Source organism: Oncorhynchus keta, chromosome 27 (genome assembly GCF_023373465.1).
Source record: "Oncorhynchus keta strain PuntledgeMale-10-30-2019 chromosome 27, Oket_V2, whole genome shotgun sequence".
NCBI lineage: Eukaryota > Metazoa > Chordata > Actinopteri > Salmoniformes > Salmonidae > Oncorhynchus > Oncorhynchus keta.
In genome coordinates this window covers 14,348,780-14,376,316 of record NC_068447.1, presented here as the reverse complement: position 1 = coordinate 14,376,316, position 27,537 = coordinate 14,348,780, and the positions used below count along the sequence as shown (strand labels likewise).

At 42.6% G+C, this 27,537-nt stretch overlaps 2 protein-coding genes across 3 annotated transcripts in view; both read left to right on the top strand.

Moving 5' to 3' along the window:
* The window catches only part of grm6a (glutamate receptor, metabotropic 6a), a 41,269-nt gene extending 30,876 nt beyond the window's left edge, over positions 1 to 10,393 (top strand). For both annotated transcript variants that reach the window (XM_052481731.1, XM_052481732.1), the window contains exons 10-12: positions 3,196 to 3,507; positions 4,327 to 4,568; positions 7,850 to 10,393. In XM_052481731.1, the coding sequence (XP_052337691.1) occupies positions 3,196 to 3,507; positions 4,327 to 4,568; positions 7,850 to 7,853 (558 nt within the window). In that variant the 3' untranslated portion in view covers positions 7,854 to 10,393. The remainder of the gene's footprint in view (positions 1 to 3,195; positions 3,508 to 4,326; positions 4,569 to 7,849) is intronic.
* A 2,471-nt stretch (positions 10,394 to 12,864) lies between these two features.
* usp11 (ubiquitin specific peptidase 11) lies at positions 12,865 to 27,396 on the top strand. Its single transcript, XM_035738073.2, has 21 exons — positions 12,865 to 13,080; positions 15,316 to 15,425; positions 15,514 to 15,644; positions 16,091 to 16,208; positions 16,457 to 16,602; positions 17,115 to 17,176; positions 17,381 to 17,480; positions 17,579 to 17,752; positions 17,875 to 18,033; positions 18,158 to 18,382; positions 18,473 to 18,556; positions 18,685 to 18,779; positions 18,882 to 19,088; positions 19,228 to 19,343; positions 19,467 to 20,099; positions 21,581 to 21,651; positions 21,769 to 21,881; positions 22,885 to 23,034; positions 23,994 to 24,109; positions 24,189 to 24,277; positions 24,377 to 27,396. The coding sequence occupies exons 1-21, from the start codon at positions 12,971 to 12,973 to the stop codon at positions 24,545 to 24,547; spliced, it is 3,180 nt and encodes a 1,059-aa protein (XP_035593966.2). The 5' UTR covers positions 12,865 to 12,970; the 3' UTR covers positions 24,548 to 27,396.
* Positions 27,397 to 27,537: the final 141 nt, after the last annotated feature.

The following is a 27,537-nucleotide window of genomic DNA, read 5'->3' as shown; positions in this document are numbered from 1 at the left end:
TATGGGTTGTATTTACAATGGTGTTTGTTCTTCACTGGTTGCCCTTTTCTCGTGGCAACAGGTCACAAATCTTGCTGCTGTGCTGGCACACTGTGGAATTTCACCCAGTAGATATGGGAGTTTTTCAAAATTGGATATGTTTTCGAATTCTTTGTGGATCTGTGTGATCTGGGGGAAATATGTCTCTCTAATATGGTCATACATTGGGCAGGAGGTTAGGAAGTGCAGCTCAGTTTCCACCTCATTTTGTGGGCAGTGAGCACATAGCCTGTCTTCTCTTGAGAGCCATGTCTGCCTACGGCGGCCTTTCTCAATAGCAAGGCTATGCTCACTGAGTCTGTACATAGTCAAAGCTTTCCTTAATTTTGGGTCAGTCACAGTGGTCAGGTATTCTGCCACTGTGTACTCTCTGTGTAGGGCCAAATAGCATTCTAGTTTGCTCTGTTTTTTTGTTAATTCTTTCCAATGTGTTAAGTAATTATCTTTTTGTTTTCTCATGATTTGGTTGGGTCTAATTGTGCTGTTGTCCTGGGGCTCTGTAGGGTGTGTTTGTGTTTGTGAACAGAGCCCCAGGACCAGCTTGCTTAGGGACTCTTCTCCAGGTTCATCTCTCTGTTTGTGATGGCTTTGTTATGGAAGGTTTGTGAATCGCTTCCTTTTAGGTGGTTGTAGAATTTAATGGCTCTTTTCTGGATTTTGATAATTAGTGGGTATCGGCCTAATTCTGCTCTGCATGCATTATTTGGTGTTTTACGTTGTACACGGAGGATATTTTTGCAGAATTCTGCGTGCAGAGTCTCAATTTGGTGTTTGTCCCATTTTGTGAAGTCTTGGTTGGTGAGCGGACCCCAGACCTCACAACCATAAAGGGCAATGGGCTCTATGACTGATTCAAGTATTTTTAGCCAAATCCTAATTGGTATGTTGAAATTTATGTTTCTTTTGATGGCATAGAATGCCCTTCTTGCCTTGTCTCTCAGATCGTTCACACCTTTGTGGAAGTTACCTGTGGCGCTGATGTTTAGGCCAAGGTATGTATAGTTTTTTTGTGTGCTCTAGGGCAACAGTGTCTAGATGGAATTTGTATTTGTGGTCCTGGCAACTGGACCTTTTTTGGAACACCATTATTTTGGTCTTACTGAGATTTACTGTCAGGGCCCAGGTCTGACAGAATCTGTGCATAAGATCTAGGTGCTGCTGTAGGCCCTCCTTGGTTGGTGACAGAAGCACCAGATCATCAGCAAACAGCAGACATTTGACTTCGGATTCTAGCAGGGGGAGGCCGGGTGCTGCAGACTTTTCTAGTGCCCGCGCCAGTTCGTTGATATATATGTTGAAGAGGGTGGGGCTTAAGCTGCATCCCTGTCTAACCCCACGACCCTGTGTGAAGAATTGTGTGTGTTTTTTGCCAATTTTAACCGCACACTTGTTGTTTGTGTACATGGATTTTATAATGTCATATGTTTTACCCCCAACACCACTTTCCATCATCTCTCTCTCTCTCTCTCTCTCTCTCTCTCTCTCTCTCGCTCTCTCTCTCGCTCTCTCTCTCTCAGCAGCAAGGCCTTGGCTTCTCTCTCTCTCTCTCTCTCTCTCTCTCTCTCTCTCTCTCTCTCTCTCTCTCTCTCTCTCTCTCAGCAGCAAGGCCTTGGCTACTCTCTCTCTCAGTAGCAAGGCCTTGGCTTCCCTCTCTCTCAGCAGCAAGGCCTTGGCTACTCGCTCTCTCAGCAGCAAGGCCTTGGCTTCTCTCTCTCTCTCTCTCTCTCTCTCTCTTTCAGCAGCAAGGCCTTGGCTTCTCTCTCTCTCAGCAGCAAGGCCTTGGCTTCTCTCTCTCTCTCTCTCAGCAGCAAGGCCTTGGCTTCTCTCTCTCAGCAGCAAGGCCTTGGCTTCTCTCTCTCAGCAGCAAGGCCTTGGCTTCTCTCTCTCTCTCTCTTTCTCTCTCTCTCTCTCTCTCTCTCTCTCTCTCTCTCTCTCGCTCTCTCTCTCAGCAGCAAGGCCTTGGCTTCTCTCTCTCTCTCTCAGCAGCAAGGCCTTGGCTTCTCTCTCTCAGCAGCAAGTCCTTGGCTTCTCTCTCTCAGCAGCAAGGCCTTGGCTACTCTCTCTCTCAGCAGCAAGGCCTTTGCTTCTCTCTCTCTCAGCAGCAAGGCCTTGGCTTCTCTCTCTCTCAGCAGCAAGGCCTTGGCTTCTCTCTCTCTCTCGTTCTCTTTCAGCAGCAAGGCCTTGGCTACTCTCTCAGCAGCAAGGCCTTGGCTACTCTCTCTCTCAGCAGCAAGGCCATGGCTTCTCTCTCTCTCTCAGCAGCAAGGCCTTGGCTACTCACTCTCTCAGCAGCAAGGCCTTGGCTTCTCTCTCTCTCAGCAGCAAGGCCTTGGCTTCTCTCTCTCTCTCTCTCTCTCTCTCTCTCTCTCTCTCTCTCTCTCTCTCTCTCTCTCTCTCTCTCTCTCTCAGCAGCAAGGCCTTGGCTTCTCTCTCTCTCAGCAGCAAGGCCTTGGCTTCTCTCTCTCTCTCAGCAGCAAGGCATTGGCTACTCTCTCTCTCAGCAGCAAGGCCATGGCTTCTCTCTCTCTCTCTCAGCAGCAAGGCCTTGGCTTCTCTCTCTCTCAGCAGCAAGGCCTTGGCTACTCTCTCTCTCAGCAGCAAGGCCTTGGCTTCTCTCTCTCTCTCTCTCAGCAGCAAGGCCTTGGCTTCTCTCTCTCTCTCTCAGCAGCAAGGCCTTGGCTTCTCTCTCTCTCAATTCAATTCAATTCAATGAGCTTTATTGGCAAGGGAAACATATGTTAACATTGCCAAAGCAAGTGAAGTAGATAATATACAAAAGTGAAATAAACAATAAAAATGAACAGTAAACATTAAACATGCAGACGTTCTCTCTATCTTTCTCTCAGCAGCAAGGCCTTGGTGTCTCTCTCTCTCAGCAGCGTAACATACCAGATGAATGAGTTGCCACTTAACTACTCAGTCTGACAGGACACATCTGCTCTCTCTCTCCTCTGTCCCCCACTCACACCTCAAAACAACTTTTATAGAAGAAGAATATATGTTGTTGCGATTTGAATGTAAAGGTATATTGTTTTGTGTAATTGCAATTAAATTATACATAAGATGATAGACATGCAGAACAGATCAACATATATAAAAACGTCTATTCATTTGAGAGCCCTGATTCATAGTGTGTGTTTCTATGTGTTTATGAAGCTGCTAGGGGTGTTTGTCTGGTTCGCTGTGATACCACCCCATACCATCATAGACTACGAGGAGCAGAGGCCTCCCAACCCGGAGATGGCCCGGGGCGTCCTCAAGTGTGACATGTCCGACCTGTCGCTAATCTGCTGCCTGAGCTACAGCATTGTCCTCATGGTGACCTGCACTGTCTACGCAGTCAAGAGCAGAGGGGTACCGGAGACCTTTAACGAGGCCAAGCCCATCGGCTTCACCATGTACACCACATGCATTGTCTGGCTAGCTTTTGTGCCCATCTTTTTTGGCACGGCACAGTCCACAGAGAAGGTGAGATTCTACCGTGACGTGATACTGATGTAACTTTTTGAAATGGGCTGTTTTGCATTATTTAATATGATAGAAATTGCTCTGTAAAAAAAGTATTTAGCAGGAAGTATTTCCCACGCTCACTTGCTCACGCTGACTTTCTTACCCTGTTCTTTACTCTGAATTTATGCAAATGAACCATTGTCTAAATGAGAGCATTAAATTGGGAAACAACCTGCCCGGCTCGTGATAACATTTGGAAGTTCCAAAGCAGACAGTATTTCTCTATAGCCAGCCTTTGATATGGGCATGAAGAGAGACACGGAGCGGGATGAAACGCCAGGAACGCTTTGTTCCTTTTTATCATACGACGACACACCATGACACACTGACAAAGACTGCTCTTACCAACCGCATGCTTTGGGGGAATTTTATTGTGGTAGCAGGAAGATAAGAGAAGTGTGTGGGAGACCGGGGAACAATGTTTTAACCCTCTTAATAAATCTGTGTGATGGAAATATGGAATTATTGCATTAGCATGTATTACCACCTCGTGGCCAGGTGGCCTCCCACAAAAGACTATTGATTAAAAGAAAGGGGCGGGGGAGAAGTATTATTTTGTTCATATGTGTGAGAATCAGGAATTACTCAGAAACAAATATATGATTCCCCTGGGGAAGATACATAAAACCTACCCTGAAATAGAACAGCTAGGATCACATTCCATGGTCTCGTTTGTCCTTAGTCTGCTATGTGTCCAGGTTGAATGTGTTACCATATGAATATGGAGTCTCTGTATCTGTGTCTCTGACCCTTCCCTGTGTTCCTCTTCCTATCTAGATGTTCATCCAGACCACCACGTTGACAGTCTCCATGAGCCTGAGTGCCTCTGTGTCTCTGGGGATGCTCTACATACCCAAGGTCTATGTCATCATCTTCCACCCAGAGCAGAACGTACAGAAAAGAAAGCGCAGCTTCAAGGCCGTGGTGCAGGCAGCCACGATGTCTACTCGGCTATCCCAGAAGTCCAACGACAAGCAGAACGGAGAGACGCAGAACAAGATCGAGCCAGACAGAACACAGTAGGTCTCTCATTGGCTAATGAGCCAGACAGAACACAGTAGGTCTCTCATTGGCTGATGAGCCAGACAGAACACAGTAGGTCTCTCATTGGCTAATGAGCCAGACAGAACACAGTAGGTCTCTCATTGGCTAATGAGCCAGACAGAACACAGTAGGTCTCTCATTGGCTGATGAGCCAGACAGAACACAGTAGGTCTCTCATTGGCTAATGAGCCAGACAGAACACAGTAGGTCTCTCATTGGCTGACGAGCCAGACAGAACACAGTAGCACTCAAGAGGCTGTCGAGCCAGACAGAACACAGTAGCTCTCAAGAGGCTGTCGAGCCAGACAGAACACAGTAGGTCTCTCATTGGCTGTTGAGCCAGACAGAACGCAGTAGGTCTCCTATTGGCAGTTGAGCCAGACAGAACACAGTAGGTCTCTCATTGGCTGATGAGCCAGACAGAACACAGTAGGTCTCTCGTTGGCAGTTGAGCCAGACAGAACACAGTAGGTCTCATTGGCACACATTGGTCTCCTGCACTGTGACTTCACTTCTGCAACTACACTAAACTCAGTACATTTGCTAAACATCAACGTACAATATATTTCTTATGTATTGGCCATCTCAGCTAAAGTAACAAACAGAGCTAAATGAATTCATGACTTACCAGTACCATGCTGTAGTACCATAAAATGTCTGAATCCTTTTGCCTCATAGCAGAACAAATCTAAAGGATGACCTCTTGAGCTGATCCTAATGTATCTATAGAATCAACATTTATAAGGTGACTTGAATTATTTTAAGTTGCCTGTTATAAATGCCCCATGGCCAGTCTTTTCATCCACACATTGCTCTGAAGCTTTATTTGTGCAATATCCAACTCCACTTCTCTCTCTGTCCTTTCTGTCCTTACTGTCCCTCCTAAATCTCTGTAAAGCCTTATGGGTTTATTTCCACCGGTCCTCTATCTCGACCGAACACACTCCCTTCCATTATCAAAGGAAAACTCAGGCAGTTTCAGGCTGTTCATCTCATTACAACCCTATTATTGGGTTTTTGGAGCAAAATATTGCTAAGTTAGCATGACATTTCCAAAATGATAATTATTGATATGGATATTCCCATAGTGAACATTTGGATGCACATGCAAGAAACTTTATTAGAGACGAATTATGAAAAGGAAAGAAAAAATACCTGGAGGTAAATTTAAGAAGAACTGATTCAGCAAATAATCTATCCCTCCCTTTACCTTGGAATTTCTTAATTAATAAGAATATATCTTTCCTCCTACATTTCAAAAAATGTTTGATGTTATTGAGGCTATGCTATAGTATATACAGAGAGTAGGTTGATGATTTAAAAAGAGTACGCATTAATAATGCCCCTTTCCGTGAATCCAGTGCCTTTTGTTTCTCCTCCAGTGAAGCTTCATATTTATTTCAGCTTCCCCTCCAGTTTTCAGTTGACATCACATCTTTGTATAGAGCTGCATACATTTCAGTCTGTTCAAGGCATAACCTACTCAAAGACTTGATTTCTTGGATGCACAGAAACTGGGAGTACAAGGCTCACTACTAGTTTACTACATTTTACAGTTCCATGGCATTACTGCAGCTAAACCTAGCTACTTCAGTATTTAACTAATTTTATCACCGTTTAGTGGGGTATCTCATTTCATTAACTTTCTTAAGTAAACATATAATACTTTATTGAAATTCCAGACGGTTGTTGGGACAATTGTCATGATTTCTCTATAAATTAACAATGTGTATTTAAAACAGAGTATTTTAGCTCTTGGTTGACGTGCTTCTGAGAGTCACATCACTCCTGAGTGGCGCAGCTGTCTAAGGCACTGCATCTCAGTGCTAGAGGCGTCACTACAGACACCCTGGTTTGAATCCAGGCTGTATCACAATCGGCTGTGATTGGGAGTCCCGTAGGGTGGCGCACCATTGGCCCAGTGTCAACCGGATTTGGCTGGTGTAGGCCGTCATTGTAAATAAGAATTTGTTCTTAACTGACTTGCCTAGTTAAATAAGGTTAAATAAAATCACTACTTTGATGCATGACATAGAAAAATGAAGGTGTTTCTAACAGTATTTGTTGTGAAGTAGCATGTCCATTGAGGAATAGCTTGGAGTTTAGCTGACTATATCTTCAGAGTAACTTCCCCAACAATGGTTATTTTAATCAGATTTAAACATATTGCAGAGACCAGTCTCCAATGCTCTCTGCTTTTTGTTTATCATACACAGTATAGTCAATAATGATTTCAAGTGTCCCATCAAGAATGGAATTTTAGAAAAAGGAAATGACATTTCTGTCCATATTTAGGTGGTGAATCTTTCAGCCAGTATAATCCTTATCATACACTATAATTGCTTTCATGGAGTTTTGGCATGATGAGTCAGTATAGCTTTTATTGAGATTATGAATCATATCACTTTAATCTTGGAACAGGATATTGAAGTACTGGATAGCATATGAATCGCCTATTTTTAACTCGTCTTTTCAAGTATGAGTGAATATCAAAGCTATTGCCTTTTTTGCTGAACTGTTCTTGGCCATGTTCATTGGAACTACAATAATTATTTCACTATTTCAACAACAGATCATATTCATCAGTCAAACACATTGCTATGCCCATGAAACAATGGGCCGTTTCCATGAAACAAGTTGGCGCACATATCGAATTTAGTCAAGGCAGGAAATTCCAAAATGGATTGGCCTTCATGCACATAATGGGCCAGCTTAATTAAATATCTGTTCCAACAAAACAGGATAGCTGTAGAGTACCAGTGACTCTTGAACATTAAGGTCTGACAGGTCTTGTAATCTATTTTCCACTAATTAGAAACAGCAATTCATTTAGTTTCTTCCTTCCTCTTCACAGGCTTAGTTCATTTGCATCCCTCTCTACAGACTTAAGAAAATCTACTTTGACTGAGACCAGAGACCAAACACAGAATATTATCTCCCAAGCCCATCATCTGAGAGGACTATAGGAACACACCATGTTTTAGCCCCATTCAGTCACACAGCATATTCACTGCTGCGTTAACTCTGTTGTCCAGACTCATTGTGAAAAGTGTCATGTGGTTGGACTAACTAAGAATAACATGGTCATCACGACTGTGAACTTGTTTCTCTAGTGAAATATTTGACTTGTTACTTTGAAACACTGTATGTTTATAATGTACATTCTACACATTTTGTTAATCATGCATGTGACATTTATGATGAGCTTTTGATTATGCATCATTCTGACCTACTCGTTATCCTTTTATCACAACAGGTAACTGAAGTGTGGCCAATAATTTATCCAGAGGACCTACATTTCACAAAGGAGCAGGAGATGTTATTGAAGGCCATGCAGTAGGGAGAGGAGGCCTGTCTTTAACAGTAACTAGGTACTTCACTGGTCCACTGGATGTCAATGGAATGAAACTGCAACAAGGAAGTGTTACACCCCTTCAACAAGAACTAGAATGAACTTAAACGGGTGTCAAAATGTTAAAGACTTCCAAAAGCCCACATTAAAAATGGGGGGGTGGAGTCAAACTGGACCCATCCGTTATCAACCAGTTAGATTTACAGCATCACAACGATCATCACATTGAAACGCATCTGGATACTGAGACACAGCAAACAGCAAGAGGTGTGGACCAAGGCCACCACAATGTGAGACTGATAATGTACTTTTCTAAATATTGTGCTGTTTTAATCTCTTTGCTCACGGTTCTATTACCTTGACATTCAAACTTGCTCCAGAGGACATGTTGTCTCCACTGGATCAGTTGTATGCTTTGTTCATCAACATATCAACATGACTTGTTTTTGTGTGAATATTTGTGTCCATAAAAATACACAGTGGAGCTCTGTAGAGATGCTCAGACACTGCAATAAATTACACAGATGCCCCAGTTAGAAACTGATCTAAATGACAGTGAACTATTTTGTAGTGAACAACATGCAGTGATACTATTTGGCTTTGTTTGCTTAATTTCAAACTTAACTTAGGTTATATGTTGTTTGAGATGCCCCAACAATATTTTGCCCCTGTTATTTTGTCTCCTTACTGTATGTATGTGGAAGTAATGTACAAAGCTGTAGTGTAGACTGTACCTGGATCAATATAGTTATTTATCAACTCATTCAATAAACCGTGTTGATTTTTATTAATCTTCATATCCTTATTTTCCCTGATTTACTTTCATTTAGATGATCTTCTTCTTCACGTTTGCACTTTTTACCACCTTATCCAAAGATTTACTGATGTTTTCTCACAAAAGGCCCAAATGTTGTTCACAGGATGATCTATTATAAGGTCGTATCTACAGAGTAACCAATTTGTATTCATACTGTACAATTTAAAGTACAGAATGGATTTTCATTCTCTCCCTCATCCAGTCCATAACTACAGTGTTATTTTTTAAAGGGAAATCCTAAAATTACTTTTTTTTATTTGTACACCTCTCATGGTTCCTTGGGCATTTTTGCATGTGCACAGAATAAAATCTGACATTTTTATATGATAAAGTATACACATTATAGACTTGATTCAGATAATGATGTAAATAGGGTGTATATAAAGGTCATGGCAAAAACATGTCTGACTTATGTCGGAATTCAATGTACTGTATGTGTGATGCAGATGAGAGCATGCATATGATCTTCATGTCTTTAAGCACAAAGACTCCGAGTCCTAGAAAATCGGCATCACAGAAAGCTAATGAAGGAAAAGCAGCCATTCCTAATATCCGGTGGGTTCCCATGTATTGTCAAATCATATCAGCACTGATATAGAGCACAGCACAGCTTCATTTTCAGTTAAAGTTGTCATAAATTATTTATGGTGGAACATTGTGTTTTTGCATATATGGTGATCACAGATGACAAAAGTATTGTTTTGAATAGTGGCATCTAAATTTAATCTCAACATAATTGACAAGGAAGCAATGTGCATTGTTGATGACAGGACATCTATTTATCAGAAAAAGGGTTCTCTCCCATGACCAGAAGGAACAAAGTACTGTACATGTAATTTTGGCACATACACTTTAGACATGAGGCACACTGAATATCTGGGTGAATATTCACAATACTTTACCTGACAGAATAGTTCACTGTACCCATGTGGTGGTTAACAGAATCCATGACATTGATACATTATCATGGCAACTACTTCTAGGATTGGCAGAAGGTCTTACAGACACAACTTATATTAAAGCACAACAACCGATAACAAAAAAATAAACGAGGTTCATAATGTGTGGAGAAGCAGCTTCAATTACATTTAGCTTTAAGCCTTTAATAGCTCATGCAATCAGTGCATTAAAACAAACAACAAGGAAATGTTCTATACATTAAAACAATTCTGCTCTCTACATATAGTGTCAAGTATGGCATAAGAATAGAGTACAAGTAGAAACCATCTTGATTGTGGCAAGTTTCATTGTTTATGTCATGCTTTATGTATGGTGCTATCACCTATTATTTATCAATACGTTTCAATTAGGTTATAAAAATGCCACAATACCATTAGTGATTCCAAATAAGGCATTAGGAAGAACCACTTAGTTGTTTATACATGCAAAGACTACAATGTCCTCCTCTACATGAAACTCAGGTGTTTTATTTTGCATTTGGATAAAGGACAATCTCTCATTGTAAATGTCACACTCTGTATGGATAGTTCCTATTTGTAAAGAAAGCTGTTTCCTTAGGACAGATACAAGGCATAAAGGTATTATGTTCAATGTATGCCTATGACTTGCCGAGTTAAATAAAGGTTAAATAAAAAATCGAATAAAAAATGCCTATGATGATGCATGTTGGAATAAATGTTTTAATACTGCAATGAAATGATTCAGCTTGACTTTAATTTGTGCACATTGCAGACACTAGTACGGTATGCCTTTTAAATGATGTACAGTTAATCAATGTTTTTCCCTGAAAGGTAAGGAACATAACTGCATAAATAACTGTTGTGCTCCATCAGATTCATATTTATGACATTCATCCGATGCCTACTAGTAAAAGAAACACAGGTGTGACCAAAATCTTTACCTGGAAACAGGTGAACAACATCTTTACCTGGAAACGGGCGTGACCAACATCTTTACCTGGAAACAGGTTAACAACATCTTTACCTGGAAACAGGTGAACAACATCTTTACCTGGAAACAGGTTAACAACATCTTTACCTGGAAATGGGCGTGACCAACATCTTTACCTGGAAACAGGTGAACAACATCTTTACCTGGCAATGGGCGTGACCAAAATCTTTACCTGGAAACGGAGGTGTGACCAACATCTTTACCTGGAAAGAGGTGTGACCAAAATCTTTACCTGGAAACAGATGACCAACATCTTTACCTGGAAACAGGTGACCAACATCTTTACCTGGAAACAGGTGACCAACATCTTTACCTGGAAACAGGTGACCAACATCTTTACCTGGAAACAGGTGACCAACATCTTTACCTGGAAACAGAGGTGTGACCAACATCTTTACCTGGAAACAGAGGTGTGACCAACATCTTTACCTGGAAACAGGTGACCAAAATCTTTACCTGGAAACAGAGGTGTGACCAACATCTTTACCTGGAAACACAGGTGTGACCAACATCTTTACCTGTAAACAGAGTGTGACCAACATCTTTACCTGGAAACAGGTGACCAACATCTTTACCTGGAAACAGAGGTGTGACCAACATCTTTACCTGGAAACAGAGGTGTGACCAATATCTTTACCTGGAAACAGAGGTGTGACCAACATCTTAGTTATGCCTTTCTCTGCAATGAAGAATATTGACATACAGGAAATTATAGGATATTCTTTTTGCCATAAACGTGTGCAGATTCTCTTGAGGATGTGAACTATTTATGGATATAAAAAGGCAGGATGGCCATGAGGTGTCAGTGAATTCCAATATCCCATGGGTTCTAACACTGCAAAAGATACACATGGGGTTCTGCAAGCCTAACAATCTCAGACCAACACCAAAGCTTGTTTGCATATTTAACAAATAAGGGCAGACAGACCAAACTGCTGAAAAACAATTCCCGCACTACAGGTGGCTATATCGATCTGCTAATACAGGACTAGTAAAGGCCCAGTGTACCACTTTTGAGAAAATCATTGTTTTCAAATGTTTTATTGATTCAGATTTTTTTTACGGGGTGCTGCAGAACCCTCAGCGCCAGTACTACCTGAGGCTTTGGACATCCATTGTGATTGCAATTGGTAGTTAATTTCTGCAGCGTGCTACAGTGGGGCAACTGAGACTTAGTCCTCACTAGGTAAATGTGTAATTATGGATGCAGGTATTAGAGATTAATGTAACTACGATAGTCATAGGTTTGGGTTCATTGTGTCAAATGCTATCAAATAACACCTTTAGATAACTCTGACCAGACTCTGAAGCAGCACTTACAACTGATCATAACTCCACCATGTCCATAGAATGAACCCTAAAAGAAGGAAGGCTAGGAATATACAAAAACAGCCTTGTACTTATATTTCAACCACAGAGGTCATGTTTTTAAATGAGTGTATAGTGCCATCTTGTGCTTATTATGAAAATGGCATTCCTCCATGATATTTTCTCCAATATCATCATCCATTGACCACATTTCACAAATCATGTGTAATTTATAAAAATGTATCTTACACCAGAACAGCATATGATAGCCGCCCTCTAGGAATGCATATAACTGTCAATCAAGAGGCCTGGAGCGCCATAACCACAGGGTGGCTGGTTCAAGCTGCACTATATTTAGCATTTTAGTCATTACGCAAACACTCTTATATAGAGCGATTTACAGTAGTTGGTTCATTCATTTTCATACTGGACTCAGGTGAGAATCGAACACAACCCTGGCGTTGCAAGTGCAATGCTCAACCAACTGAGCCACATGGCACACTGCATTACAACTGTTCCCTTGTCAGGTAATCCCATGATGTATATAAACTTGTGGGTTTATATACATCATTGAGTGATACACTAGTACAGGTATACAGTTTCCCAACCCCATGGGCCCAATAGGTGGCCCTCGTTTTTGTTCTTGCCCTAAACTGATACAACTCATTCAACTGATCAGCATAAAACATTCTGGCCGTCCCCAAGGAGAGATATGGAAAACACTAACATTAGAGAATGAAGTGACGATTGGATTCATAATTCTTGACATACTGAACGTGTGACCTCTGGATACAATATCACCTGCTTGGAAGGAAAACACTCACAAGTTAAAAAAAATAAAATAAAAAATACGTTTCCTTTCAAGGATGTTGTCACCATCAAAATACTTCCTGCTTCCTGAATCATCTCACCAAGGGTTTCTCCACATAATCTATGCGGTGGTTGACTTCAGTGTTTTTCTTGCAGAATTCTGATATTTATGAGTTATTATGGCTACTACTACTTCAGCTGCGGTTACAGAACCTCCTGGATTAGAGACTCAACGCAAAGAAATCGAGTCTTTACTTCAGGAACATGAACTCCGTGCAGGGGATACTTGGTAAGACTAAAGATACTTATAACCAACCCGCCCTCTGCTCTGAATTTAAACCCTACACTGAAATACCGACAACAAAATAATGACAGTGATGTCTTTGCTGTTGCTTAGATGGCATATATCGTAATCAGCATAATTTAGCATTATCTTTAGATAATGGCATTTTTTAATTGCCAAATGTGTGTTATTACTCTTGCCTGAAATATATGCGCTGGTGTTTGTGGAATGACGTTTGATCACTGCGTTATTAGCAAGTTAGCATTTTAGGGAAGAGCATGATGCGGAAAACTAGCGAGCTAACGTTATGTCAACTCACTGTAGTTGTTTGGTTAACCAACTAGTTAGTTGGATTGTGATACTATTATTACGATTAACATTACGTCCCAGACTCCCAGCTGACATAGCCTGTTGGGACATATCATGTCAAAGTTTTGGCTGTAGGAAGCAAGCTTACATTAGCTAGCTCCACTGCCAGCAGGCTAGCCTGCCTGTTAGCTGTTACGCTAGCGAGGAGAGGGACAGCTATCTAGTAACTTGCAATCCTTTCGGTTGAATGTCAAATTGTTGGCTTTCTGTTTGTTTTCTAAAGCTTGCAGATTATTCTGTGTTGTCCCTATTATTTTGAGAAAGTGAGCGCCATCTAAGTTCGCTAGCTAGCTGGCTGGTACTTTCGTTTTTGCCAGCAAAGTTTCGTTTTATTCATAGGTGGGAAAAGTACCCGATTGTCATAGTTGAGTTGAAGTAAAGACTTAATAGAAAATGACTCCAGTAAAAGTCCCCCAGTAAAATACTACTTGAGTAAAAGTTAAAGTATTTGGTTTTAAGTGCACTTAAGTATCAGAAATAAATGCTAAGTATCAAAAGTAAAAGTATAAATAATTTCACTTTCCTTATATTAAACAAACCAGACCGGACGATTTTCTTGATTAAAAATAATAAAATTGACGGATAGCCAGGGGCACAGTCCAACACTCAGATATCATTTACAAACCAAGCATGTTGTGTTTAGTGAGTCCGCCAGATCAGAGGCAGTAGGGATGACCAGGGATGTTCTCTGTTTAGTGAGTCCACCAGATCAGAGGCAGTAGGGATGACCAGGGATGTTCTCTGTTTAGTGAGTCCTCCAGATCAGAGGCAGTAGGGATGACCAGGGATGTTCTCTGTTTAGTGAGTCCTCCAGATCAGAGGCAGTAGTGATGACCAGGGATGTTCTCTGTTTAGTGAGTCCACCAGATCAGAGGCAGTAGTGATGACCAGGGATGTTCTCTGTTTAGTGAGTCCTCCAGATCAGAGGCTGTAGGGATGACCAGGGATGTTCTCTGTTTAGTGAGTCCGCCAGATCAGAGGCAGTAGGGATGACCAGGGATGTTCTCTGTTTGAGTCCTCCAGATCAGAGGCAGTAGTGATGACCAGGGATGTTCTCTGTTTAGTGAGTCCTCCAGATCAGAGGCAGTAGGGATGACCAGGGATGTTCTCTGTTTAGTGAGTCCTCCAGATCAGAGGCAGTAGTGATGACCAGGGATGTTCTCTGTTTAGTGAGTCCACCAGATCAGAGGCAGTAGTGATGACCAGGGATGTTCTCTGTTTAGTGAGTCCACCAGATCAGAGGCAGTAGGGATGACCAGGGATGTTCTCTTGATAAGTGTGTGAATCGGACCATTTTCCTGTCCTGCTAAGCATTCAAAATGTAACAAGTACTTTTGGGTTTCAGGGAACATGTATGGAGTTAAAATGTATATTTATTTAGAAATGTAGTGAAGTACAGATACCCCCCAAAACTACTTAAGTAGTACCTTAAAGTATTTCTTTTCCTTAAATACTTTACACCACTGGATTTATCAGTATAACACCCAGATGAGGAAGGATCGCTGCTACCGTTGTGGTTATATAAAAGGCCAGGAAATCTGTGTGAAGGAATGAAACACCATTCAAGTGCTGTTTTGTCCTAACAAACTCAATTTAAAAAGGGAATTAGACCACTAACGTTAGCTAGGTAGCCATGATTTGCTAAAGGTTAGCTGCCCTAATTTTGAAATATCCATTCCTGCAATTGTGAATTTTCCATTATAGCTAGAATTGTATCAATAAATAAACAAAATGCACCCCAACCAGAAAAGAGATTGCTGTAATGATAAAATACTAGTCTAGGGGGATGTGATGTGGAGCTGTTGGTTAATTAATGTCGGCAGACAAAATATGAGTCTCCAATTTAGCTGTTCCTATAACTAACACATGCAGGTACCTGGTGGAGAGGCGATGGTATGAGCAGTGGAAGGAGTATGTGGAAACAGGAGACCAGAACTCCTCTTCTTTTCCTGGACAGATTGACAACACAGAGCTGTTTGAGGGTGAGTGTCACATCACAAAGAGGTCCTGTAACAACAGAAGACACCGTATTAAGTCAGAGACATATCATTATGATTATGATACCCACAGAACTGGATTCATACCACCTGAAGGAGCGTCTGGTGGAGAATGAGGACTTTGTGTTGATCCCTGCTGAAGCATGGCATAAGCTTCTGGCCTGGTATGGCATGGTAGAGGTCCAGCCTGCCCTGGAGCGGAAGGTAAATGGCAATTCCACAGTAACAGTGACACTGAGACTCAGATCTTTCACTATGAAATGTATGTCAAACAAAAACCAATGATTTCAAAGTTAAACAAACAATACAACTCTATGCACAAGGACTACTTTTAAAAATGTCCACTGACAATTTTACAAAAAACACATTTAATTGAAGAACAATGCAGATGCAGCACACTGTCATTCTGTGACCAAACTTTGCATTGGCACTGTTCTTCAAGTAAATACATTTTTGTAAAATGTCACTCTTAACGTGGAATTGCCCCAAAATAGAATGGTCACAGAGATGCAGAGAACCTGCAGAACCAATGGTCAAATCACATCATGTTGTACTAACTCATGTTATGGCTATGAAAAGACACAACTTCCATTGAAGTGTTTCATTTGTATTAGGCAGTACATTGACTGTTAATGCATGGTCTGTTTCAGGTGGTGGATCTGCCCAGCCTAGTCAAGGTTGAGGTCTACCCCGTGGAAATCTTCTTGTGCCTCCATAGCAACATGGAAAATGTTGTGACGGCACAGTTTAGCCGTGCTGATCACATCCGTAAGTAGAAACACATTCAAAAGTTGCGTTAGTAGCTATGTTGAGTCACTGTGCACCTCTATATATATATATATATATATGTGTGTGTGTGTGTGTATGTATATATATATATATATATATATATATATACACATACACACATACACATACACATACACATACACATACACACATATACATATGTGTGTGTATATATATATATATGTGTATGTATATATGTATGTGTGTTTTCATGTTTTCCCCTTCAGATACGATTCAGAAGGTGATGATGACGCAGTTTGATGTGGTGGAGGGGGCAGAGACCCGGCTGTGGATGAAGAGCTCAGACACCAGCTGTGAGAGGCTGAGGAATGTCCACGTCAGAGTCCTCGACTCCTGCCTCAGCTCTGGCATGGTATGTCTGCTCTCCAGACTGTCAGCGTTCTGCCCCTCATCCCACCCCTCCCCACACCTACCTGCTCCCCTGGCTGTCAGCATTCCGCCCCTCATCCCACCCCTCCCCACACCTACCTGCTCCCCTGGCTGTCAGCGCTCCGCCCCTCATCCCACCCCTCCCCACACCTACCTGCTCCCCTGGCTGTCAGCGCTCCGCCCCTCATCCCACCCCTCCCCACACCTACCTGCTCCCCTGGCTGTCAGCGCTCCGCCCCTCATCCCACACCTACCTGCTCCCCTGGCTGTCAGCGCTCCGCCCCTCATCCCACCCCTCCCCACACCTACCTGCTCCCCTGGCTGTCAGCGCTCCGCCCCTCATCCCACACCTACCTGCTCCCCTGGCTGTCAGCGCTCCGCCCCTCATCCCACCCCTCCCCACACCTACCTGCTCCCCTGGCTGTCAGCGCTGAGATACAGTGGTAGTGTGTTTCAATGGCAGCTGTGTTGTAACATGTCCTGCCTGCATTGCAGACGGTGATCATGGAGATGAGGAATGCAGATGGTACCTGGCCCAGCTCCAGACCGCAGATCATGTGGGGGTTCTTTCTTTTAACCATTTTTCTTATCAGTGTGTCATTAGAGAATGTACTGTTGCTAATGTAGCAACACAGTTTTGTGGTAATGGTGATTCCCATATGTCGGATAAGAAAGCGTGTTGTATCTGTAGGAGTCTACACTACCTTTTTTCTTATTGTATTATTCAGTAGATGATATGTTTCTCCTTCCCTGTCTTGTAGGAGGAACTCTGTGGAGGAGCAGGACTCTTACCGAGGCCAGCCAGGAGTCTGCGGCCTCACCAATCTGGGAAACACATGTTTCATGAACTCTGCACTGCAGGTAAGTCATCATTACTACATAATGTGTCAATGCTGTACCTAAATGCAGGGACCTGGTCTATGATGGATGGATTGTGTTCCTCTCCCTGCTCTGTCCAGTGTCTCAGTAACACACCTCCACTGACGGAGTACTTCCTGAGGAATGCCTATCTGGAGGAGCTCAACTTCACCAACCCCCTGGGCATGAAGGGGGAGATCGCAGAGGCCTACGCAGATGTCATCAAACAGATGTGGTCGGGGAGGCACTACTCTGTGGTTCCCAGGATCTTCAAGGTAGTTATCAGTGTGTGACACTCTGCCCACACTTTTATAATAAATTAAAAAGGCTTGTCAGTCTGTCATGCCACGGTGTTACCATGCGTACCTTGAGAACCTTGTGTTGTTTTTCATACCAGACCAAGGTTGGTCACTTTGCCTCCCAGTTTCTGGGCTACCAGCAGCATGACTCCCAGGAGCTGCTCTCCTTCCTGCTGGACGGGCTTCATGAGGATCTCAATCGGGTCAAGAACAAGGAGTACATCGAGCTGAGGGACGCCGCTGGCAGGCCTGACCAGGTAACAACATGTAGTGGAATGAGGGCAGGGAGAATAATGGTAAAATACTGTACCACCATGGCTCTGCAAGCTGTAGTAGACCTAAAAGGCATTTTCACACTCACCCTTTGACCTCAACGTTCAGGAAGTGGCAGAGGAGGCATGGCGTAACCACCGGAGACGGAACGACTCCGCGATTGTTGACACCTTCCACGGCTTGTTCAAGTCCACCCTGGTTTGCCCCGAGTGCCGCAAAGTGTCTGTCACCTTTGACCCCTTCTGCTACCTGAGTGTGCCCCTGCCTGTTAGCAAGGACCGGGTTATGGAGGTATTCTTTGTCTCTCTGGATCCTGTGGCCAAACCTGTTCAGGTACAAGATTCATCTTCCTGTAGTTGGCCCTACATCATGCTTTTTATATGTGACCATGTGTATTGATTTATTTGTTTACTCTCCCACCAGCATCGCTTGGTTGTACCCAAAGCTGGCAAAGTGTTTGACCTGTGCGCCGTTCTCTCGGAAATGACCAAAATCCCAGCCAATCAAGTAAGACACCGTTTTAAAGTCACTGTGAAATAAACAGTAGCCTCTGGTAACTCTTTTGTCATTCGTCACATAAAATGTTGAGTTGATACTGACTTGTGCTTCTCTCATTTCCTTATTTCCTATTTCAGATGGTTGTGGCTGACGTGTTCAACCATCGCTTCTATAAGCTGTACCATGCTGATGAGTCTCTAAGCTGCATCCTGGACCGGGATGACATATTTGTGTATGTAAAAAAACAGCATTTACCTCCACACCAAAAACATACTTTTTGGGGCTGTTCCTGTCAGCATCTCCCCTGACACCTGTCTGTGTGTTTTCCTGATAGGTATGAGCTGAACAGAGGGTCTATGGAGGAGGAGGGGGATGAGGTGGTTCTGGCTCTGTACCTGAGGGAGCGCTCCCACTACAGGGACTACGGCTCAGGGAGCAGCAGCTACGGGACGTCCCTGTTCGGACACCCACTGCTCATGACCGTGCCTCGAGGCCAGTGCAGCCGTGACGCCCTCTATCACCTCTTCCTGCAGCGGCTAGCGTGAGTTACTGTCACAGACCAAACATCAGCTAAAAGAGTCAATGCGTTATAATGTAGGTTCTTATCAAGTTTGATTGTGATAACTGGTTGTAAAGATGCTGTACTGTGTCTGAAAGATGGTGCGATGATGTTTCCACAGGCGTTATGTCCGACCACCAGATCCCTCAGAGGAGGAGGATGAGGAGGAGGGTGAAGATGATGATGACGATGAGGAGGAAGAATTGTACAAGACCCAGACCAATGGTGTCAGCTACGGTAACTGAGCTCTAAAATTCTCACTTAGCCAATCATTGATATGCTGGACAGAATGGATGGACAATGGACAAGCTCGCAATTTTACTTATTGTCTCCACTCCACAATGTTGTCTGTCTCCACAGATGACGGCGAGGATGACTGTGAGAGGCCAGAACCCTCCAAGAGGGATCACTGTTGTGATGGTGTCGGCCAAGGGCCTGCTGTGACCCAGACTCAGCCAGACCAGACCCAGGAGTCTGGAGGAGAGGCACCAGCTGACGAGGGGTCCAGCAGTGAGGTCAGGGCGGGGTGCAGCACAGAGGACAGTGCCTCGGCATCCTGTAGTGCCTCGGCATCCTGTAGTGCCTCGGCATCCTGCAGTGCTGGAGCCAGTGGTGGTGCTGGAGCAAGTGGTGGTGCTGGAGCAAGTGGTGGTGCTGGAGCCAGTGGTGGTGCTGGAGCCAGTGGTGGTGCTGGAGCCAGTGGTGGTGCTGGAGCCAGTGGTGGTGCTAGTGTTGATGCCAGTGCTACAGGCCCAACAGACAGCCAGCAGGGTGCAGACCACCAGCAGCAGCAGCAGCCATGTGAGGAGGAGGAGGAGGAGGAGGAGAGGGGTGAGTGCCCCCCCTGCCTGCCACAGGCCAACGAGAGGCAGGCAAAGAGAAAGGGCTGCGAGGCCAGACGGAGGAAGCTGCTCTTCTCCATCCAGGCGGTCAACTCCAACGGCACCACAGAGAGAGGCATGGGAGAGGACGGCAGTGCCTTCTCTTTTAGCTGTGAGTCTCAGACATCACTTTCACACTGCCAACTGCTTTGTCACTCCTGTAGCTAGGCTCATATACACTGTCTATACAGCAGTATGTGGACACTCCTTTAAATTAGTGGATTCAGCTATTTTAGCCACACCCATTGCTGACCGGTGTATAAAATCGAGCACACTGCCATGCAATCTCCATAGACAAACATTAGCAGTAGAATGGCCTTATGAAGAGCTCAGTGACTTTCAATGTGGCACCACCATAGAATGCCACCTTTCCAACAAGTCAGTTTGTCAAATTTCTGCCCTGCTAGAGCTGCCCCGGTCAACTGTAAGTGCTGTTATTTTGTAGTGGAAATGTCTCGGAGCAACAACGGCTCAGCCGCAAAGTGGTAGGCCACATAAGCTCACAGAACAGGACCGCTGAAGTGCATATCGCATAAAAAATTGTCTGTCCTCGGTTGCAACATCACCTCCGAATTCCAAACTGTCTCTGGAAGCAACGTCCGCACAAGAACTGTTTGTCGGGAACTTCATGAAATGGGTTTCCATGGCCGAACAGCCACACACAAGCCTAAGATGTGCAATGCCAATTGTTGGCTGGAGTGGTGTAATGCTCACCACCATTGGACTCTGGAGCAGTGGAAACGTGTTGTCTGGAGTGATGAATCACTCTTCACCATCTAGCAGTGCGACTGACATCTGGATTTGGTGGATGCCAAGTGAACGCTACTTGCCCCAATGCAGTGCCAATCGTCATTTTTGGTGGAGGAGGAATAATGGTCTGGGCTGTTTTTTCATGGTTCGGGCCAGGCCCCATTTAGTTCCAGTGAAGGGAAATCTTAAAGCTACATACAATGACATTCTAGATCATTCTATGCTTCTAGCTTTGTAGATAATTTTTACATTTTTAAATGTAACCTTTATTTAACTATGCATTTCAGTTAAGAACAAATTCTTATGTACGGCCTACCGTGGAACAGTGGGTTAACTATCTTGTTCAGGGGCAGAACGACAGATTTGTACCTTGTGAGCTCAGGGATTCGATCCAGCAACCTTTCGGTAACTGGCCCAACGCTCTAACCACAAGGCTACCTGCCGCCCAACAAAGCGAGGTCCATACAGAAATGGTTTGTTGAGATTGGTGTGGAAGAACTTGACTGGCCTGCACAGAGCCCTGACCGCAACTCCATCAAACACCTTTAGGATGAATTGGAACACATACTGCGAGCCAGGCCTAATCGCCCAACATCACTAATGCTCCTGTGGCATTAGTCCCCCGCAGTAATGTTCCAACATCTAGTAGAAAGCCTTCCCAGAAGAGTGGAGGCTGTTACAGCAGCGAATGGAGGACCAACTCCATATTGATGTCCATGATTTTGGAATGAGATGTTCGACAAGCAGGTGTCCACATACATTTGGCCACGTAGTGTACTTTTCCTTTGTTTTGGAGCTTAGTAGCTGGACATTTGATGTGATATTACTGCATCTCTTTCACAGCTCAACCATATGTAGCCATGGACTGGGATCCTGACATGAAGAAAAAATACTACAACGAGAATGAGGCAGAGGTATGTGTGAATAATGCTTTACAGTATATGTGTTATTAAAGTGTGAAGGTGTTAATTAATGTGTTTGGGCCTGCTTGCTGGTCATTTAGCTAACTCCAGAACTCCTTCCATCCACAGAAGTATGTGAAACACCAAAGCATGGAGGTTCCTCACCAGCAGACCACAGTGCAGCTGCAGGAGTGCATTGAGCTCTTCACCACTGTGGAGACCCTGGAGGAAGAAAACCCTTGGTACTACTGCCCCACACCTGTTATTTCTATCTATCCTACCCTATCTGTCCTCCTGTGCCATTGGAAACTATTCAGGCCCCTTGACATTTTCCACATTTTGTTACGTTACAGCCTTATTGTAACATTGATTAAATACAAAATAAAATCCTCAGCAATCTACACACAATACCTCATAATGACAAAGCAAAAACTGTTAAAACGTTCTTTTTTTAAAAATGACATGCGTTTTCAGACCCTTTGTGATGAGACTCAAAATTGAGCTCAGGTGCATCCTGTTTCCTTTGATCATGCTTGATGTTCCTACAACTTGATTGAAGTTTACCTGAGGTAAATTCAATTGATTGGACATGATTTGGAAAAGCACGTACCTGTCTATATCAGGTCCCACAGTTGACAGTGAATGTCAGAGCAAAAACCAAGCCATGAGGTTGAAGGAGTTGTCTGTAGAGATCCGAGACAGGATTGTGTTGAGGCATAAATCTGAGGAAGGGTAACAAAACATTTCTGCAACATTGAAGGTCCCCAAGAACACAGTGGCCTCCATCATTCTTAAAACGGAAGAAGTTTAGAACCACCAATAGTCTTCCTAGAGCTTTACAGTATCTATCTATCTATCTACTGTATTTAGCTATGTACAGTGTCTATATCTACACTATCGATCTATTTAAAGTATTTATATATCATCTACAGTATTTATCTATTTACTGTATACTGATTTTATTTAACCTTTATTTAACTTAGATACTATAGATATCTACTGTAGGTAGATACTATAGTGTCTATCGAAGTTAAAGTTAAATAAATAGAATCTGTCCATCTACAGTATCTATCGATCTCTGTCTAACAAGAATGATGCTGAATAGAGTTAAAATGTCAGTTTTCCCAGAAAAAGATGTAGACTTAATATTTTTTACATCAGTAACATATTACAACTTACTGCTAAATACTGTTGTGATTTGTGTGCAATGGTCTTCTAAAGATGTGTTGCATGTGTTTTCTGCAGGTACTGCCCAATGTGTAAGAAACACCAACTGGCCACTAAGAAACTGGACCTGTGGTCACTGCCGGAGGTTCTCATCATCCACCTGAAGCGCTTCTCTTACACCAAGTACTCCAGGGAGAAGCTGGACATCATCGTTGACTTCCCTCTCAGGTTAGTTACATCCTGTCTGTGTCTTCTACACTGAACAAAAATATAAATGCAACATGAAGTGTTGGTCCCATGTTTCATGAGCTGAAATAAAATGTACTTTTTCATACACACAGTAAGTTTATTTCTCTATAATTCTGTGCACAAATTTGTTTACACCCCTGTTAATCAGCATTTCTCCTCAGCCAAGATAATCCATCCACCTGACAGGTTTGGCATATCAAGAAGCTGATTAAACAGCATGATCATTACACAGGTGCACATTGTGACCATAAAAGGCCACTCTACAGTGTGCAGTTTTGTCTCACAACACAATGCCACAGATGTCTCAGGTTTTGAGGGACCGTGCAATTGGCATGCTGACTGCAGTTATGTCCACCAGAGCTGTTCCCAGAGAATTTTATGATAATTTCTCTACCATACCATAAGCCCCCTCCAGCGTCGTTTAGAGAATTTGGCAGTACGTCCACCCGGCCTCCCAACCGCAGACCATGTGTAACCACCCCAGCCCATGACCTCCACATTCGGATTCATCACCTGTGGGATCGTCTGAGACCAGCCACCCAGACAGCTGATGAAACTGAGGAGTATTTCTATCTATAATAAAGCCCTTTCTGTGGGGGGAAAAACTCATTCTGATTGGTTGGGCCTGTCTCCCCAGTGGGTGGGCCTATGCTCTCCCCCTCCCAGGCCCACCCATGGCTGTGCCCCTATCATGTCATGAAATCCATAGATTACGGTCTAATGAACTTATTTCACTTGACTGATTTCCTTATATTAACTGTAACTTAATAAAATCATTGTTGCATTTATAGTTTTGTTCAGTATAATAATAAACATTCTGTCCACATGGTTTTAAGTGGGGAGGATGTCAGTGTGACTAGTGTAAACTCTAAGCCATTACAGAGTTATTAGTGTTGAGAGGAGCTATCCTAATCCAACCCTATTGCTCTTTATTGCAGACACCTCGACTTTTCAGGTTGTCTGCTGAGGAAGACCGGTGCAAACGGAGAGCCGCCCAGCCGATATGATCTGATAGCAGTATCCAACCACTACGGTGGACTCCGTGATGGACATTGTGAGACGCTGCTTTTGTATGTCATACTTTGATATATGCCTTCAAGTCAGTGTTTAACATTTCTCTCCTCTCTCGACAGACACCAGTTATGCCCAGAACAAAGACAACGGACAATGGTATTACTTCGATGACAGCAAGGTGACATATGCAAGGGAGGAACAAATTGTGGTAAGTTTAGCTAAAGGACAGCTGAGAATTATTTATTAATTTTTGTTGTCTTGCAATGTCATGATCTCCCCTCCTTTGCCTATTACCCTCCCCTTCTAGACCAATGCTGCCTACCTCCTGTTCTACCAACGACAAGATAAGATTCGCCAGCCCACCTTACCCGCCCCCTTGGACAGCTCCTCTCCCACCCAGCCTGCTAATGATGTCACTTCCCCCAAACCCGATGGGATGGAGGGAGCCACTCCCTGTGTCAACATGGAAACAGACTGAAGCAGATTTGTTAGTTGTTTTTTTTTCTTTTTCCTGAGTTGATGGGGCTTTTTGATTTTGTATTGTTTTATTTCTTTTCTATTCCAAAAAAACTTGAACCTTCTTCCTCTGTTCTGCATTGAACAAGGAGTGAGAGGCTAGATTCTCAGGCCGGTGGAGAAGAGTGAGGAATACAATTTATTCTTTCTTTTTTTCTTTTTTTAAAGATTATTGAGTAAATCTGGGGACACCAATATAGTAGAACATTGAATGATGAAATCTGTCATTGCTTAATCAGACTAAGGTATGCAGTGTCTGTCTATGCTGATGCCAAATGGACCTCTTAGTGATTGGATATAGTCAATCATAATTTAGATGATTCAAGACCTATGAATTGTGAATATCTGTGCACCACTATCTATCTGTACTGTGATGCACTGCTGGAAAGGTGACTTCTAACTTTGATCCACTGCTGTGCTTCTTAATTGAGCTGAAATTGAGGCAGATTTCCTTGAGGCTGTTTGAATAGATTTAAACGCATTTTGCTCTAGAAGGTAAATCACAATGTATGAGGTTAAAGGCCCAGTGCAGTCAAACTTGATTTCCTGTGTTTTATATATTTCATTATGAGGTTGGAATAATACTGTGAAATTGTGAAAATTATGCCGTTTTGGTGTAAGCTATTTTGAAAATACCTGAATTTCAGCTTGATTTCCATGGGTGGAGTTTTGGCATGCCTTGTGACATCACCAGGTGTTATAAGTTAGACCAATAACAGTTTCAAACCTCCCTACCAATAACGGCTAGTTTTCAGGATACATATCCCTCCAATTATGGCTCATTCAATACAATTCAGAAATATCTGACTTCAGTGCCTTCAAGACAACTGAGAACTCTGAGAAGAAAAACTCTGACTGGTAAAAATAGTTTTGAACGGTCATCCACCTCGGAATTCCGAATCGGAAAACTGTGGCATCTTTCTAGAACTCAGACTGTCTGACTTGAAGATCACTGACATCATGATTTGACCTCGCCCCGCCCCCCATTAAAAAAAAACAACATATATATTAAATCACAGTAAGGTACTTAATTGTTACACAGAAATGATTTGATATTCAGATCATAAGGGAAAGGGAAAATCCACTCAAAAGCTATCTTTTGTTATTTTTCCATTAGTCCGCTATTGATACAGCAAAATACATCATCATGATGATGTGGTCAGTGACCCTTTGCTTCTTGAATGTCCAATATCTTGAAAACTTGACTGCTGATATGGGAAACATGTTGTGGCTGTCAACAGTGTACTATTGAAAAATACCCCTAAGATAGTTTTTGTGGATTTACACTTTAACAGCATGGATAACCTGGTTTGAGTTAACTCCTGATTTTAAAATTAGATGACATTCTCCTATTACTCTGTTTTCTTTATATCAAGAACTGCATTAACCGAAACATTGCAATGTGATTTATATGGAACATAAAGGTGAAGAAAACCATAGTATTAGAAGCAGACACTTTGAATACCGTTGGAGGCGTTGTATATTTTCTCTTGCGATCCATTATTTGTTTTTCATTGAATTATCAGACACACATAAATTGGGCCTCTTGGTGCTCATGGACATATTTCTAGTGTAGGATTAGTTTTCCACTATGAACAGTGATTTTGAGATAGAATCTCTGGTGCAGGACATAAACAGATGCATATTTTTCGCATTCAAATATAATTTGTACTCTTTTAGTAGAAGCAAATAAATGGCTACATCTTTAGAATTAGATATTAGTTTAATTTTATTCTGTGCAATTTCTTAATGATGAGCAATGGATAGAGAGCTCTAAAATGATTTTTTAAAGCGCATCTGTACAGTATTTTTCTATTGTAATAAATGTTTTGTCTTTGGTCATCTGATTCAGAGACAGGGATGGGGTGAATTAATTGACTTTGTTAATAGATTAAATATTTTATTGTATACTCATCTTTTGATATTAATAAATGATTACTATAGCCAGTAGGCATGAGGTAGATTTGACACTTTTACATGACATCCTGGCTTTCCTTATCTTTTTTACCAGTAAATGATCAGGGTTTACTATCCGATCGAAGGTGGCTGTGAGAGCTGGTTAACTCGAGCCCTTCTTTAGAGATGTCGTTTAGATTGGGCTGTGGCCATGCTCTGAATGGCAAGGCCTGCTTAGTTTGGGATGTTCATTATTTTCCTGAGAGCAATATGCAGTTGTCCATATGCAGTTTATAGAAACTGAAGCGGAAGGCCATTATTCTGCCTAAAAACCTGTAAAAGGTCAATCTTCATATTTTTGTTTGTCAATCACATTGGTACAATATGTCCAGGCACACACAAGGTTAATGCCAGCCAGCCAGCCTGACTACACAATTATCTTATTCACCAACACCCGTTTGGTCTGAAATTGCTGTTCAAAACAGAAAGCCATTTTGTACAATGGAGTGACTGCAATGATTATATTCTTGTATCAACATGCGATTGGTGATGCTGCAGTAAATGTCTGGGCTTTTAGTGGGAACAGAGGCACTCTCCAAGGTAGTTTAGTGTTTTCTGAGTGATCTGGAAGAGGCCAAGCTGCCATCCCAAACATATTCCTTGGTCCTCTACTTAACGTCCAGTACGATACATGAATGTCCACATTTAGGATGTTGCAGTGCACTGAATACTGTACCGATTTTCTTATACGAGAAACCTTTTTACATAAAATTTTCATATTCATACCTTAATGAAAATGGGCATTTCACACCTGCATCATCTTCCCCTTCTGTCCCAATGTTACTTTGACACGATGCAGTGAAGTTGCTACTTTGCGATATGTGAAATAAAATATTTAAGTCTGATTCATTCTTATATATTGTATGTGTATAATACTTAATCCTCAGGATGATATGGCTAAACATCTATTTATGCAGTCCTCAGATGTTCCATACATGCTACGCATTGCTTTTTCTACACGGAGATCAGGCATTCCACGTAATTGATGAAACATAC